The 16,764-nt window shown below is 44.4% G+C and overlaps 1 protein-coding gene and 1 long non-coding RNA gene across 14 annotated transcripts in view; one reads left to right on the forward strand and one right to left on the reverse strand.

The window, feature by feature from the left end:
* Window positions 1-5,393: 5,393 nt before the first annotated feature.
* Window positions 5,394-8,049, reverse strand: LOC147378224 (uncharacterized). Of its 2 annotated transcripts, none has more exons than XR_015145385.1 (2): window positions 7,912-8,049; window positions 5,394-5,711 (listed from the first exon to the last, which is right to left on the reverse strand). It is a non-coding gene; the product is annotated as an uncharacterized LOC147378224 (long non-coding RNA). The 2 variants fall into 2 exon arrangements; XR_015145384.1 differs by lacking the exon at window positions 7,912-8,049 and adding an exon at window positions 7,357-7,495.
* GPR39 (G protein-coupled receptor 39) overlaps window positions 7,529-16,764 on the forward strand; it is a 262,173-nt gene continuing 252,937 nt past the window's right edge. For all 12 annotated transcript variants that reach the window (XR_015145333.1, XR_015145348.1, XM_086350191.1 and 9 more), the window contains exon 1: window positions 7,529-8,656. Coding sequence is in view for 10 of the 12 variants with exons in the window: in XM_086350191.1 (XP_086206317.1) it covers window positions 7,801-8,656 (856 nt within the window). In the remaining 2 variants the exon portion in view is untranslated. The remainder of the gene's footprint in view (window positions 8,657-16,764) is intronic.

Raw genomic sequence — 16,764 nt, forward strand, 5'->3', positions numbered from 1 at the left:
CATAGCTTTGACTAGATGGACCTTGGTCAGCAAAGTAATGTCTATGCTTTTTAATATGCTGTCTAGGTCGGCCATTGCTTTTCTTCCAAGGAGCAAGCGTCTTTTAATTTCATGGCTGCAGTCACCATCTGCAGTGATTTTGGAGCCCCCCAAAATAAAGTCTCTCACTATTTCCATTGTTTCCCAATCTATTTGCCATGAAGTGATGGGACCAGATGCCATGATCTTAGTTTTCTGAATGTTGAGCTTTAAGCCAACTTTTTCACTCTCTTCTTTCACTTTCATCAAGAGGCTCTTTAGTTCTTCTTTGCTTTCTGCCATAAGGGTGGTGTCATCTACGTATCTGAGGTTATTGATATTTCTCCTGGAAACCTTGATTCAAGTTTGTGCTTCATCCAGCCTGGCATTTCATATAATGTACTCTGCATATAAGTTAAGTAAGCAGGGTGACATATATATACAGCCTTGACATACTCCTTTCCCAATTTGGAACCAGTCTGTTGTTCCATGTCCGGTTCTAACTGTTGCTTCTTGACCTGCATACAGATTTCTCAGAAGGCAGGTCAGGTGGTCTGGTATTCCCATCTCTTGAAGAATTTTCCACAATTTGTTGTGATCCACACAGTCAAAGGCTTTGGCATAGTCAATAAAGCAGAAGTAGACGTTTTCCTGGAACTCTCTTGCTTTTTCAATGATCCAGCAGATGTTGGCAATTTGATCTCTGGTTCCTCTGCCTTTCCTAATCCAGCTTGAACATCTGGAATTTCACAGTTCATGTACTGTTGAAGCCTGGCTTGGACAATTTTGAGCATTACTTTGCTGCCGTGTGAGATGAGTACAATTGTGTGGTAGTTTGAACATTCTTTGGCTTTGACTTTCTTTGGGATTGGAATGAAAACTGACCTTTTCCAGTCCTGTGGCCACTGCTGAGTTTTCCAAATTTGCTGGCATATTGAGTGCAGCACTTTAACAGCATCATGTTTTAGGGTTTGAAATAACTCAACTGGAATTCCATTACCTCCACTAGCTTTGTTCGTAGTGATGCTTTGTAGGGCCCACTTGACTTCACGTTCTAGGATATCTGGCTCTAGGTGAGTGATCAAACCATCGTGGTTATCTGGGTCATGAAGATCTTTTTTGTACTGTTCTTCTGTGTATTCCTGCCACCTCTTCTTAATATCTTTTGCTTCAGTTAGGTCCATACCATTTCTGCCCTTTATTGTGCCCATATTTGCATACTAACCCATAGGTATCCTGTAAACCACAAATATAAGCCACATCAAATTTAAAATATTCTAATAGCCACATTAAAAAGTAAAAAGAAAGATGAAATTACTTTTATTATTTTTAAAATTGGAAGTATTGTTGATGTGTATAGTATTATATAAAAAAACATGTGTACAATATAGTGTTTCACAATTTTCAAGATCATACTCCATTTATAGTTATTATAAAATATTAGTGATATCCTCCATGTAGCATAGTATATCCTTGTAGCTTGTTTTCTACCTAATAGTTTGTACCTTTTAATCTCCTACCCCTATATTGCCTGTCCCCTCTTCCCTCTCCCCACTGGCAACCACTCGTTTGTTTTCTATATCTGTGAGTCTGTTTCTTTTTTGTTTTATCAATAGTTTGTTGTAGTTTGTAGAATCCACATATATGTGATATCGTGCAGCATTTGTCTTTCTCTGTCTGACCTGTTTCACTTAGCCTGATGCCAAGTCCACCCATATTGCTCCAAATGGCAAAATTTTAGTCTTTTTAATGGCTGAGTAGGATTCCATGTCTCTGTGTGTATGTGTGCGTGTGTGTGTGTGTGTGTGTGTGTGTATCTCACATCTTCCTTCTCTGTTCATCTGTTGATGGATACTCAGGTTGCTCTATAACTTGCCAATTGTAAATAATGCTGCTATGAACATTGGGCAATGGCACCCCACTGCAGTACTCTTGCCTGGAAAATCCCATGGACGGAGGAGCCTGGTAGGCTGCAGTCCATGGGGTCGCTGAGAGTCAGACATGACTGAGCGACTTCACTTTCACTTTTCACTTTCATGCATTGGAAAAGGAAATGGCAACCCACTCCAGTGTTCTTGCCTGGAGAATCCTAGGGACGGGGGAGCCTGGTGGGCTGCCGTCTATGGGGTCGCACAGAGTCGGACACGACTGAAGCGACTTAGCAGCAGCAGCAGGAACATTGGGATGCATGTATCCTTTTGAATTAGTGAAATTAGTTTTAACAGTATAGTTTATTTAACCCATTATAGCCATTATATCATTTCAACATGAAGTCAATATATAAAAATAATTACATTTACATTCTTTTTTTTCATAGAAAGTCTTTGAAATGTATATATTTTATGCTTACAACACATCCCCAGATCCCAGGTTGGATTAGACATATTTCCAGTGTCATGTGCTACAGGTGACTAGTGGCTACCCTGTTTGATAGCTCAGGTCAGTATCTTTGTTAAGGCAGGTCTAGAGTATCCTTGGCTCTGTGGCTAGTTTAATTCTACTAAGGTCAGGCCCCTCCAGGGTTGGTTAAGTGAGGTTTCTTCACTCATTGGTTGGAACTTCAGCATCTCACAGCAATTTGGGACCTCAAGAATTATCTGGCTTACAGCCCCAGCATTTGTTCTTCCCTCAGTAATCATACTTTGCCCAGTTCCTGGAGTTTCACCTCCACATGTCCACTCAAGTATTCTGGCCAAGGACTAAAGAGAACCTCTGCACCAATGTCTGCAACTCTTTCTATGTCCCTCAGTCCCTTCAGTGGTGTGCTTGGTGAAGTGGAAGGCAGCCTCTGCCTCCACTGTGCTCTGCGTGGAGTCTCTTCTTGCCCATGGTTTGCAAAGTTCCTCAGGCAACAAGTTTGAGTGGTCCTAGGGTTCACCTCATTTCTCCTCTCTGAGGGTCACACCTGTGCTATGGGAGTGGGAGATGCAGGCTGCCAGACTGATACTAGTCATTCTTGATGATTAGTCCTACTTAAAAAAATTTTTTTGGGGGGGAATTATTTACTAGTTCTACTATTTGGTCCTTCCACATTTCCTTTGATCTTTATTAACTCCTTATTTTCCTTAATTTTATTCTTTTAATAACCTCTTTTATTGTTATGCTTTCCTGTTTATTAGAATAACTAGTTAGGGCTATGAATTTTTCTCTGAGAGCTCCTATAGCTATTTTCTCCAGGTTCTGATAGGCAAGTCTCTTTGTGGTCATTGTTTTTTCGATACTTTATAATTTTCGTTTTGGCTTTCTTTTGAGATGATGGAATTTCCTGGTTCTGTTATGACTTTTTAGTTGTACTGCATTCTTAATAAAGCTATCTACACTGTTTATAAGTTTTGAAAATTATTGAAGTTCTCTTTATAACTTAGTGTATAGTCACTGTGATTTTACCATGAACCTTTGTAAACAAAGTGTTATTCACTTTTTTGGGTATAAGTTATTGATTGATTTTATATGAGTAAATGTTAATTTGAGTATACAAAATAAATTTAAATTTACAAAAATAAATATATATGTATATATAAGTGTGTGTATTTTTTTTAAACTTTGGTTGCCAATGTAAGATTTTATTATAAAAATTAGAGCTTAAAGTGTGAAAGCCACTCGGCTAAGTGACCCAAAAGGTCACTTGGAAAGTGTAAAATGTGAATACAAGTTAGTGTAGACCCAGAATGACCCTGGAGTAGAGCAGATATCAAAGGGTACCTAACGTATTCTTTCCTCTCTCTTTTCATTATTTTTCTTCTATTTCCCTTCTATACAATATGCTAATAAGAAATCCAGATTACACAGAGCCAGGCCAGGTGTTATACCAGTCTTTTATCAACAAATGAGAGCACATTATACACTTTTTAATTGGTCTTAGGAAAAGCAAAGGTGAAATGGAAATTCAATAATCCTGGACCTTTGTTCAAAATGCAATTTTCCATCTCTACTGTAAGGAACGAATTTTAATTAGCTTGATTCTCACCATTTGGCCATGCATTTGTAATCCTTGTTCACACTTTGTGAAAGAAAAAATTGATGAAAGAAATTGAACAATAATGGAAATTTTGTCTGAGCAGAACAAATTGGAATTATCAAATACACTGCTGGATGACTGGCATGCTGGAGCTGGGGAGAGGAGAAGTATCTGGTGACTTAGAAAAAGCTCCTCTCCCCAAAATGCCACTATTCAGCCTGACACGGTTTTGTCCTGCACAGAGAGCCTTCCAGAGTAGAGAGGGCTGTGGTGCCAGGCAGACCTGGGTTGGAAGCCTGCCTCCAGTCTTTAATGGTTGGTCACTTAATTTTCCTGATCTTCAATTTCCTCATCTGTAAAATGGGGTAATAACGTCTACCTAGTAGCCTTGTGAGGATTCAAAGAAACGAATCATGGAAAGGAGCTCAAAGAATGACCAAGAGGAACTTTTCAAAGGCAGGATCAGTAGCAGGACTGAGGGATACTTGTGAGGTTCCTAACTTGTTTTCTCTTGAGAAGAAAGAAGTGAGTATGTTTGTTTGCTGTGCTGGTGGTACCAGTGGTTGGAGGGCGGGGTTCTTCCAGACCTTTTTCTCAGTCACTCTGGGACAGCAAATAACCAGGGCCTTTTGCAGAGGAGTCCATTCAGGATTCTAATCTGTAGTTACCAAAGCTCCAAGAGTCCATTCTTGCTCAGTGTGTGAGCTTTGTGGGACAGCTGTAAGGCCATGAAGGTCATGTTCACCAAGCACAGCTCACCAATGAGGAAGTGAGTTAAGAGTTTCTGGGCCAGCAAGTAGGTCAAATAGCATAAATCATAGAGGGAAAAGGGGTCAACAAAACATACTATTTAGGGCTTTGTAGAGAAGTGTCAGAGAGGGAAAAGGTAGAGTTCATGGTCTCAGAGCTTGTAATATAACAGAGAAGGGAAACGAAACAAAACTCTAGCCACATAAGGTGCTAACTGTAAAGATCCAATGTCCATACAACTTTTTTCTTTTCTCTGAGACAATGTCAAAATCAAATACTCCCTGAGGTTTTCAGCCCACCTGCCCAGGTTTGACTTCAGAAAATAAAGTCCCTGTTTCTCTATATGTATTGTTCCCAACTCAGTTTCTGAGCACCTCTGTGCTCCCAGAATTCCCTCCCTGTTAGGAGTGTAGGTCTGTTCAGGGTTTGATAGATCTGGGTTCATTTTCAACTCCCTTACTCACTCTCTTATGGCCTTGAGGGGAAGCATCTATTCCTCTGGACACCTGTTTCTTCATCTTTAAAATGGTCACATCATAGGGTGGTGGTTATGATAATTTTGTTGTTGTTCAGTCACTAAGTCATGTCCGACTCTTTGCAACCCCATGGACTGCATCACACTAGGCTTCCGTGTCCTTCATCATCTCCTGGAGTTTGCTCAAACTCATGTCCATTGAATTGGTGATGCCATCCAACCATCTTATTCTCTGTTGCCCTCCTCTCCTGCTCTCAATCTTTCCCAGCATCAGGGTCTTTTCCACTGAGTTGGCTCTTTGCATCAGGTGGCCAAAGTATTGGAGCTTCAGCTTCAGCATCAGTCCTTCCATTGAGTATTCAGGGTTTATTTCCTTTACGATTGACTGGTTTGATTTCCTTGCTGTCCAAGGGATTCTCAAGAGTCTTCTCCGGCACCACAGTTTGGAAGCATCAATTCTTCTGCGCTCAGCCTTCTTTATGGTCCAACTCTCACATCCATAAATGACTACTGGAAAAAAAATAGCTTTGTCAGCAAAGTGATGTCTTTGCTTTTTAATATGCTGCCTAGGTTTGTCGCTCAGTCATGTCCGACTCTTTGCGACCCAGTGGACTATAGCCTACCAGACTCCTCCGTCCATGGGATTTTCCAGGCGAGAATACTGGAGTGGGTTGCCATTTCCTTCTCCAGGGGATTTTCCTGACTCAGGGATCGAACCTGGGTCTCCCACATTGCAGGCAGATGCTAGATCAGGGTTCAATCCCTGGGTTGGGAAGATCTCCTAGAGAAGGAAATGGCAACCCACTCCAGTATTCTTGCCTGGAAAATCCCATGGATGGCGGAGCCTGGTAGGCTACAGTCCATGGGGTCGCAAAGAGTCGGACACGACTTGGGTACTTCACTTCACTAGGTTTGTCATAACTTTCATGGCAGCAGTCACTGTCCAGAGTGATTTTGGAGCCCAAGAAAATAAAATCTGTGATAATTTAAGGATTCTCTTTTGGACAGGTCTATGCTAGGCCCTCAGGATGAACAGATAAAGAGGATCTGTTTTCTTTCTTCAAGGCAGTGGCTCTCCACCTGGGCCAGTTCTGCTTCCTCAGAGGACAACTGGCAACATCTGGAGACATCCTGGCTGTCCTTGTTGGGTGACGGTTGGGTGTGGGGTGCAGGAGACCTGGGGATGCTAAATATTCTACAATGCATAGGAAAGCCTCCCCGCCAACACCAGACACCCCCACCTCCTCACCCCACCCCCGCGCGCGGCAGCCTTCCTTCGGATTTTAGAATTAGAAGAGGAAGATGGGTCCATTAAAATCTCGGAAAGGTTTTCCTCTCCGAGAAGAGGGAAAACGTCATGATTCTTAATGTCATGTTTACCCCTCCTGCTGCCCTAGATGTCCCGGTCGCAGCTCCCTCGGAGGAGGACTGAGGACGCGCTTCCTGCCAGAAGCGCCCGGTGGATGGCGCCATCCTTATGCATCTACACGTCCCCAGTTAGAGATTCCCCGCCGCCGCTGCCTGGGGAGGAGCCTGGGCAGCAGAGTGAAACTTAAGGAAGGAACCTGGCGCTCGTTCCCCGGGACTCTAGGCAGGGACGCGAAGCAGGCCCTGTGCAAACGCCGCCGAGAGGCTTTGCAGCAAAGGCAGGGATTCTATGACGACCTTATTAGACTTCCTGGGGCAGCAGCTCCAGCCAGGCATAGCCTGACCGTTCACTGTCAGCACACCCCAGGGCTCGACGGCTGGGCACCAAAGAGCGTGCGCTTGCTGGCTGCTCCGGGGGCCCCCGCCAACTGGACGGCGCCTGGGTCCGGCCCCCCAATCTGGTGGTGGTGGCGGCCCAACCTTTGAAGGGGATCCCAAGGCAGGAGGGGGCAGCCGGTCTTTCTGGGCCTTAGCCGGGGACTCTAAGTCCAGGAGCGCATTCCAGTTTCCCCCCGGGCTGCGCCTCCCGGGGCTGGGATGCGCGTGCGCCCAGAAGGCAACGCTAACTCGGTGGTGGCCGCTTGGGCGGCGGGGAAGGTGGGGCCAGCCGTCGCCCCGTGCTCCCGAGCCAAGTTCGGGACAGTGCCTGGTGCTGAGTCAAACCCCTGCTGGGTGGATCTGCGGGGCCGGGAGCGCAGGCGGCGATAGTTAATGATTAATCGCTTACCACCCAGCCTCCAGCCTCTCTGCACGGGAAACCGTGCTCCCGGAGGGTGGGTTTGACCAGTAAAGGCCAGGTGGCTTGGAGGGGAGCCGGAGAGAAGCCGAACATAGCGCCGGGAACCTGCAGGGGAAGGGGCTGCGAGCTGGCGGCTGTGGGCTGACTGGCTGCAGCGAGTCTGGAACCTCCTTCCTCTGAGCTCACCACGCCTCGCCCAGTCACCACCCCCTCAAACCCCACCCCTAAGCGCCTCCGGTTCGGCTAGCTTGGGCTGCCCCAGGAAGTTTCCATAAAAGCACCTGAAATCCCAAATCACTTTTTCCAGGTGAGCTAGAGAAAGCCCTGCGCCCACTCCGGTGAGTTGCAGCTGAGAACTTTGGGCTCCGCAGGGAGGAGGAAGGGAAGTTGAGAAGGTCTTTGGACCCGGTTGCCTGGCTGACTGCCTTCCTCATGGCTTCCCCAAGCCACCCCAGCAGGGACTGCTCCCAGGTCATTGATCACAGCCACGTTCCCGAATTCGAAGTGGCCACCTGGATCAAAATCACCCTCATCCTGGTGTACCTGGTTATCTTCGTGGTGGGCATCCTGGGGAACAGTGTCACCATTCGGGTCACCCAGGTGCTACAGAAGAAAGGCTACCTGCAGAAGGAGGTGACAGATCATATGGTAAGCCTGGCTTGCTCCGACATCCTGGTCTTCCTCATCGGCATGCCCATGGAGTTCTACAGCATCATCTGGAACCCCCTGACCACACCCAGCTACACCGTGTCCTGCAAGGTGCACACATTCCTCTTTGAGGCTTGCAGCTATGCCACTCTGCTGCACGTGCTGACCCTCAGCTTTGAGCGCTACATCGCCATCTGCCACCCCTTCAGGTATAAGGCCATGTCGGGGCCCTGCCAGGTGAAACTGCTGATTGGCTTCGTCTGGGTCACCTCCGCCCTAGTGGCGCTGCCTTTGCTTTTTGCCATGGGAGTTGAGTACCCCTTGGTGAACGTGCCCAGTCACCGGGGACTCATTTGCAACCGCTCCCGCACACGCCACCAGGAGCAACCGGAGAGCTCCAACATGTCTATCTGTACCAATCTGTCCAGCCGCTGGACAGTGTTCCAGTCCAGCATCTTCAGTGCCTTTGTGGTCTACCTTGTGGTCCTGGTCTCCGTGGCCTTCATGTGCTGGAGCATGATGCAGGTGCTTAGGAGGAGTAAGCAGGGCACCCTGGCTGCCCAGGGGCAGCAGCTGCAGCTGAGGAAGTTGGAGAGCCAGGAGAGCAGGAGCGCCCGGAGGCAGACCATCATCTTCCTGAGTGAGTACGGGGTGCAGGGCCTCCTGGGAGCAGACCTCACCCCCACCCCACCACTGCCCCCAAGGTCCTCTTAACCCAAGCCTTGCCTTACAAGTGTGAACCTAAGTTCATTGAGGTTGAAGAGGCAGGGATATAAGCCTCTGGATGCTTCTTCTCTCTGTTTTGGAGACTGGGGTTATGATCAGAAGAGCACTTGACCAGAAGTCAGAAAGTCTAGGTACGTTCAGCAGTGGCAGCTCTGTGACTGCTGGCCGAGTCACAGCTGGCCGACAGCTTAGGTAAAATGGCGATGATAATACTGAGAAACGTGAGGGTTGAACTAGGTAACTCAGGACAGGTGCAAGTCCTCTGAGAAGGACCAAGTTCTGCAGGGCTGGAAGGGAGCATCCTTATCTAGCCCATCTTAACCCCGGGGCAACCTTTCTCAGGCAATTGAACTGTGTTCCCATTTTTGTCCTCCTTCTCAGAAACAAGGCTGTCAGGAATACACTCTCCAGGCTGCGACTTTGTTCCCCCAAAGTGGTTTCCTACCCAAGTCTTAAGAAAGTGGAGCTCTCAGACACCCACTTCTCTGGGTAGTGCTTGAGTGTTCGTCGTGGTGGGTCTGTTTGTTATCAGAGCATAGAAACATAGCGGGAGCGGGCTGGCTTGTTTGTCTGAAGCAGGAAATCTGGCTTCCCAGATTTCCTGCAACTTGTTTGATACCCAATTTCCATGCAGAGAACTTGGTTTGTTTCCCAAACTTTTGTTGTGATGCAACTATTTTGAGTCAGATCCTTCTGTGTGCCAGGAAGGGAAGGGGCCCATGATCAGTAGCCCTCCAAGACCTTAGAAGAGAGTCCTGGTGGCCACCCTTTGAGAGACTGGGCTTTCCCAGAAACACACAAAGTGTATGCAGCAAAGGGTCTTTCAAAATATTTTTTAGCAGAAAGGAGAAAAAGATATCCTTGTGAGTGTGTGAGTGTGAGTCAAGGGGGAGTTGATGGAACAAATGTTTCCCTTTCTCCCCAGTCCCCTCTCCAGTGTGGCATCCGAGGAGGAATAAATCATGGTGCTGTTTGTTTTGGTGTGGGAAACCTGAGAAACAGGTTCCAGGGTGAAAGTTAGACAAGAAAGAAAGATGGAAGGCACTTGAAGAGGGATGACAAGAACTGGGTTTTGGCCCAGCCCTACCCCTGGCTTCCACTGTGTCTGTACAGTGGACCTGATCTTATTGTAGCTGTGCAAAATCAGAGAAGGGAGTTTGCGTGTTGAGGATGCCTGATTCTGCATCAGGGGCTGTGCTTTTGACATATTTCCATTTCATAGAAGAGGAATTTCAGGCTTAGAGAGAACCTAGTTCAAATGCACTTAAGTGCAGCTCCCAGATTTTAACCTTGTTTCTCTGGGGTGTTTCCGAGTTGCCTATCACTCACCACATGACAGGCCAATAAATTGAGAGACAAGTTGTTGGGACAAGGAATAGCAACTTTATTTGGAAAGCCAGCAGACTGAATAGATGGTGGACTAGTGTCCCATAGAAACATCTTACCTGAGTTAGAATTCAAACTTCTTTGTTAAAAGGGAAGGGATATGGTTGGTTGTTGCAAGCTTCTTTGTTTAGTAAGACTTTGTTTTTGCAGCTGTATGTACAGGTAAGTTTGGTAAGATTATGATGTTCCTATAAACCTGCAATAAGATGAATGTTATTCTGTTCTGCAACTCTTTATCTCTATATGAATGGGAAAACGTTTTGTCTTTAAACATAGAGCCTTGAGAGTGGTCCATCCTGTATATTTCATGCTATAGGCAACATTCTTGTAGCGAAAGTGATAGAATACATATGTTAAAGTAAAAGAAGCAGATCTAATAAAGAGTCAAGATTTGTTTCTCTGTTATTACAAGGGCAGGGAAATAAGTGGTTTCCTGTGGCTTGTTCATAAGCTCAAGGGGAAGGGAAAATGAAATAAAGCAGAACTTCTGGAAACTGGAGTAAGGCGTCTGTATTGGGTGACATCGTCCAGGGACTTAGGGAGGGCACCCAACCCGACTCAATCTCTCTTACCCACTGGCTTCTGCCCAAAATATTCCAGGAAGAAACAAGACATTGGATTTGTTTGAATATCTATTGAAAGACTAGTTCTTTCTTCCCCCATATACCTTTAGGCATGTCTTAAACTGCTAGCAGTAACTCATACTTTAGCGTGAAGAAATTTCCTTTTTTCCTTTTTTGAGTACAGGACATTACCTCCCACTCTAATTTGGGAAGTAAGACTCCATTTGACCAAGAACAAAAATAATTAATTTCTCTTTGTTCTCTATCGTACCAATCTCTTTTTATTAATTTTTAAAAAAATTTCTCTCAGTAGATGTCTGTTCTTCTCCTAGTGGGTATTGTTCCAAGTCAATGTCAGTCTCCGAGTTGAAGTTCTGTCTCCATTCAGACATGAAATCAGAACGTCCCAGACTTTTAGGGAGAGACAAATAGGAACTTGGAGATCATCTCATCCAGTTACTAATTGCTGAGGATGGGTCTGTTCTCTCTGCTGCCCTCATTCTTTCCTTCTCCTTGTCTCCCCGTTTCTTGTAACAACTATGTATTAATCACCCACTGTGTTCCCTGCATAGATTGTTGAATCGCAATTAGGTGCTCAATGTGTGGTAATGTCTTGGGGGAATTTACCATTTGTATTTAGCCTGTTGCCTCTGCAGTAGGTTTGCAGAGCAGTTCTTGCAAATGTCCCCTTCTCCCAATGAATTTCAAAGAGCTTTTGAAAATAGGATCCTCACTAATTAACTCAAGTTAGGAAATAAATTAATGGAATGAAGAGGAAGGAATCATGGTCTACATCTATCAGATTGATACAATGCAATTTACTTTGTGGGTTTCATAAAACGTATGTTTTGGGGGCATTTTTAACCCAGGACAAATGAAAATATAAATTGTTTACAAATCGCTGAATTTAATATAGTGATTTAGCTGTCTTTTTAGCACTTCAGTTAACAGATGTATCAAATTAAAACAAATATTTGCTCATTTCAAACATCTTTTGCATTTAATGTGAAATGTAAATGACAACACAGCGCAAGATGTTTTTGGAGCTCTGGAGGCAATAAAAAAAACCATTAAGGATTTTCTCCTCCCGTTGTTAAAAAATGCTAACTTCTGCATAACAGAAGGGAAATTCATAAATCTACTCAAGATGAGGAAGTCTATGTAGAAAATGTTATTAATTTTTCCTTTCTGCATCCTTTGCTATTGTGCCTCAGTCTAGCTGAGGTTCTTGGCTGGTGAATAATGAAAATAAATTGGGATATCCAAACAAGAAAGAGATGCTGAGACACCTCCTAGCTCTCAAGCAATTTGCAGGAGAGAACAATAATAATGTGAAAATGCACATTTCTGGACACATGAGTGTCCCTTCTTGCCTCCTGTCAGCTCAGTAAGAAATCAATTCTAGACATATTTCTTTCTGTATGGTCACTGCTAATATAACTTGTCCCATGCCAAGATAGCAAGGAGCTGGTACATTTTTCTCTCTATACCTTGGCTGTTGAGAATATGCAAAATGAGCCTTCCTTTCAAGAGGGTTTCCCAGACCTTCCATCTTGTCTTTCTGAACACTCACTTGGAGTTCTGTGCAATGCCTGGTCCACAGACGTTCATGTTTGTGTTTATTGTACATGTGGCTTGCTGTCAGATGTCACCCACTCAAAGTGAAATAAGAGTATTTTAAAAGAAGCATTGTAATTGGTAGCTTCCAAGAGCATAAAGTGATTGGGACTCAGTTACGGCTACTTTCTAAGGATCTGTAAGTTTATGATTGTCTTTCAAAGATAGTTATGAATTTTTTTTTTTTTACCGATAATTGTGAAATTAAAAAATTAAACATCATGGAGGCTGGTGTTGTTAGTAGCTCAGTTGTGTCTGACTCTCTGTGACACCATGGACTGTGGCCTGCCAGACTTTGTCCATGGAATTCTCCAGGCAAGAATACTGGAGTAGGTAGCCATTCCCTTCTCCAGGGGATCTTCCCCACCCAGGGATTGAACCTTGGTCTCCTGAATTGTAGGTGGATTCTTTACAGTCTTAGCCACCGGGACTCTGTAATAAGTACAGTTTATTTATTTATTTTTTAAAAATTCTGGTTTGCTCTCCTGAGTCAGAGGGAAAGGGAAGGAACTGCAGAGAGTGATGGAATTGCACATCAGTTTGGGTTGATTGTGGGGGATATGTTGAATATAGACTTTGTCCATCATGTGTATTAGATGGAAAAAAAAATTGAGAGTTGCCGTTGTACTGAACTATTCTGAAAAGAAAACTGATGCGTGTTTGAGTATTTGTGGGTGGGTCAGAGAGAAGCAGGGAGGAGATCAGAATCATATCCTCTGAGTCTTAAGACCCCAGATATGAGGTCAAAGTCATGTATTCATAGGAGAGATGGAGGAAGCTGAGATGTTGACAATGGCTGGAGTCCAGAGGGAAGGAGGCTCGGGGGTGGGAGGGGGAGAGATATATATATATATATTTAAAATAAAATAATTATATATATAATTATGACTGATTTGCATTGTACAGCACACATCAACACAACATTGCAAAATGATTATCATCCAATTAAAAAAATAAAATGGAGTCCAAAATTTCCCATGAAAAGAGGTTTTATTGGGACGTCATTGTGAAAAACAGCAGTGAAAATTATGAAATTAGTCATATTTTATTATATGTAGCTTCTAATCATATGTGAATTCTTATAATAACTTTTTTTTCAGAATGAAACAAATGCTTTTTGGAGGATGTAATTTTTCTGACAGAAGAGGTTTGATGGCCATTGTGTTTGATTTTCTAGAACAGGAAGCTTATAAAGAAAGCTTTCTCCCAAGAGCTTCTCTTAATTCTTTGCTGTTTAATTCACCCTCATTGAAGCTCCTGTCCTCGCATCATCTTTGTCAATTTCCCCTCCTTTTAGGATTAACTGGTCTAATTCGGCTAAACCTTCGTTTGTCAGTGGCTTGTCATTTGATTCCTGTGTTTCTGCAGCTTTCCTTTCATTGACTTCATGAAATTCTGCACCCTATGTGCAGACCATACGCAGAAATATAATTAATTGAAAAATCAATCTCTATAGCCTTGTGTGTATCAACTGATTACATGGAAATGAATGCCTTAAAATACTCTGAAGTGTCCGAAGAATATTTAAATAGTTGTTTCTTGACTAGTTTAAATTCTGGTCTTACAATCATGTGTGTGTCATTAATTTTCTTAGCAAAGACTTTTTCTCTGATGTATAAAGGGCTATGCCAACTCAGTCTCTCAGGGAAATATCACCAAAATTAAATTAGTGACATTTTTAATGTGAGAGATTATTTTGACTCAAATGTTTGGATATTTCAAGAAAAAAAGAGTTTTGCCTCAAGAATTCAAATTCCGACCTCCTCCCTTCACTGGGGTGGATGTGGCTGTAATAAATGGCGTTTCATGTTTATTTTTCTATTTGTGATGTCTGTCATAAATTCCCAGTGTTCTGCGATCACCCTGGCAGACAGACATAATGATGCTATTTTAGTTTTATAATCAGGCTGCTTCAATGATTTCATTTCTCTGTTGGAGAGATGCATCGTTCCTGTGGAAGGGACTATTGGAAGCCCAGTCCCCATTCATTAGCAAGTCTGTTCATCTGTCTTCATTGCATACTTCTTGGGCGCAAAGTGTAATAAGACAGCGGAGGCCTTCACTGAGCAGTGCATTCAGCTTATTAATGCTAAAACCACTCAGAATAAAAGGCTTTTTGCGTGTAGAGATGGCACAGAGCAAGTATATTGAATTGGGTGTCAAGGAGCCCTGTCTCGCCCCCCTAGGCAAGTTCCTCTGACCCACCGCTTGGATGACACTGTCATCTCTCTCCACCTTTTCCTTCTATCCACCTCCCCTGATGATCTGCAGCCCTGGGATGACCCAGCTGACTCTCTGCTTCTACTCCTTGGCTGCATACTAAACACTGGAGATAAGGCTGGTCACCTGCCACTGTGAGTTCTTGTAAATCAATGTGCTCAGCCTCACCTGGGCCCTGCTTGCTGCTGGCACCTTCGTTTGCAGGGACCTTCAAAGAGCTTGAGCTCCTGGAGTCCGTTTTCCACTTTGAGGGACCTTGACTGCGTTTGTCACCACTGGAGGAGCGTCTGCATTGACCCTTGGCTAGGGAGACCCTGCTGCAGCCGCTGGGTCCCACTGATGCAGTCGTTCCCAGCTGCATATGTTCAGGTCCCTTAGTGGCTTCCCATGGCTCCAAGGTCGCAAATCAAAATCCTTAACACAAGGACCTCATGGTTAGCTGCTCCTTCAGCTTCATGGGGTGTGTTTCTCTGGTTGTGTTAGTCAGCTGCAGTGTCATGACAAAATACCACAGGTGGCGTGGCTTAAACAGCAGACATTTATTTTCTCATAGTTCTGGAAGCTAGAAATTGGAGAGCCAGGACATGGCAGGGATGGTTTCTGGTGAGCCTACTTCTTTGGTTTGTAAATAGCAGCCTTCTCACGGAGTCTTCATAGGCCCTTGTTTGGTGGGAACAGGGACAGAGATCTCTGGTACGGTTTCCTTTTCTGATAGGGAAGCTAGTCTAACTGGATTAGAGCCCAGCACATCTGATCCCGTTTAACCTTAATTATTTCCCTAAAGGCTCTGTCTCCAGACGTTGTCACGTTTTGGGGTTAGGGCTTTACCCCATGAATTTGGGGGGCACAGTTCAGCCCATAACACCACTTAATTGCTCTGCCCCAGGACCCTCCTCCAGTTCTTCAGTGGACCATGGCCAGGCTCACTCGCTGTCACCATCTGGTCTTAGCATGTGTTGTTTGCTTTGCCTGAAATGCTTTTTTGCCTTGCTCCATGCTCTACCTCAACCTGCCAGCCCCTTCACCAAATTAGCATTTTCAGATCTCTCCTGGGAAGCATGGCCCATCCTCCTTGACTTGATTAAACCTCCCTTGAAACAGGACTCAATAGTTGTAATTTTACATTTAGTGGTGAAATCATTTGATTGATGTCTGCTTTCCCTCTCATTCCTTGAGGGCAGGAGCTGTTCTTTACTTTCCACTGTGTGTAATGCCTGGCACACAGTAGAAGAAGTGAAGTGAAGTCACTCAGTCATGTCCGTCTCTTCGCGACCCCATGGACTGTAGCCCACCAGGCTCCTCTGTCCATGGGATTTTCCAGGCAAGAGTACTGGAGTGGGATGCCATTGCCTTCTCCAGACACAGCAGATGTTCAATGGAAAATTGTTGACTGAATAAATACTTAAATGCTCCTGAGCTTGGGATTGGAAATGATGTTCTATTTACCCTTGGGCATGCATTCCTCTGGAAATTTATCATTCCTCACAATTTTGGGGATTAGTCCAAACCTAAAGGTGCTCTTTTTTTTTTTTTTTTTAGGACTCATTTTTCTTTAAAAACTTTTTTAAAATTTAATTTTGACTGTGCTGGGTCTTTGTTGCTGTGTGGGTTTTTCTCTAGTTGCAGACAGTAGGAGCTGCTCTTCATCATGGTGTGGTGGCTTCTCATTGCAGTGGCTTCTCTTGTTGCAGAGCATGGGCTTTAGGGCTTGCAGCCTTCAGTAGTTGTGGTTCTCAGGCTCTAGAGCATAGGCTCAGTGGTTGTGGTACACGGGCTTACTGTAAGGCACGTGGGATCTTCCTGGACCAGGTATCGAACCTGTGTCTCCTGCATTGGCAGGGGGATTCTTTCCCACTGAAACACCAGGGAATCCCAAGATGCTCTCTTGAAAGGGATCTGATTTGGCCCAGGTCTCTGAAAAGTAAAGACATTGTGGAGGACATTAAAGATTTTATCTCTCTTGAGCCAAGGAACAGTCTGTGTTAATCAGCCCTTAAATGTCAGCGTTCACCATATGTACCTGCCAAGAGTTACCTTACAGTGAAAGTGATTAGGGTGCTGTTTAACAGTCCTTGTTACACTCTGTTTAACCGGATGATAATGGAATAAGACACCTTGAAAAATTACTTCTTAGCAGGCCCTTTCACCACTTGTTGGTAAGAGAGTCCTGAGGGTAATGGAACGAGGATGAAGTGGGGGAAATATTTTAAAAGTATTCAATCAATGTGTTTTTTTT

The sequence above is a fragment of the Bos grunniens genome, chromosome 2, assembly GCF_055505025.1.
Source record: "Bos grunniens cultivar Pamir isolate PY7600 chromosome 2, Bosgru_T2T1.0, whole genome shotgun sequence".
NCBI classification, from domain to species: domain Eukaryota; kingdom Metazoa; phylum Chordata; class Mammalia; order Artiodactyla; family Bovidae; genus Bos; species Bos grunniens.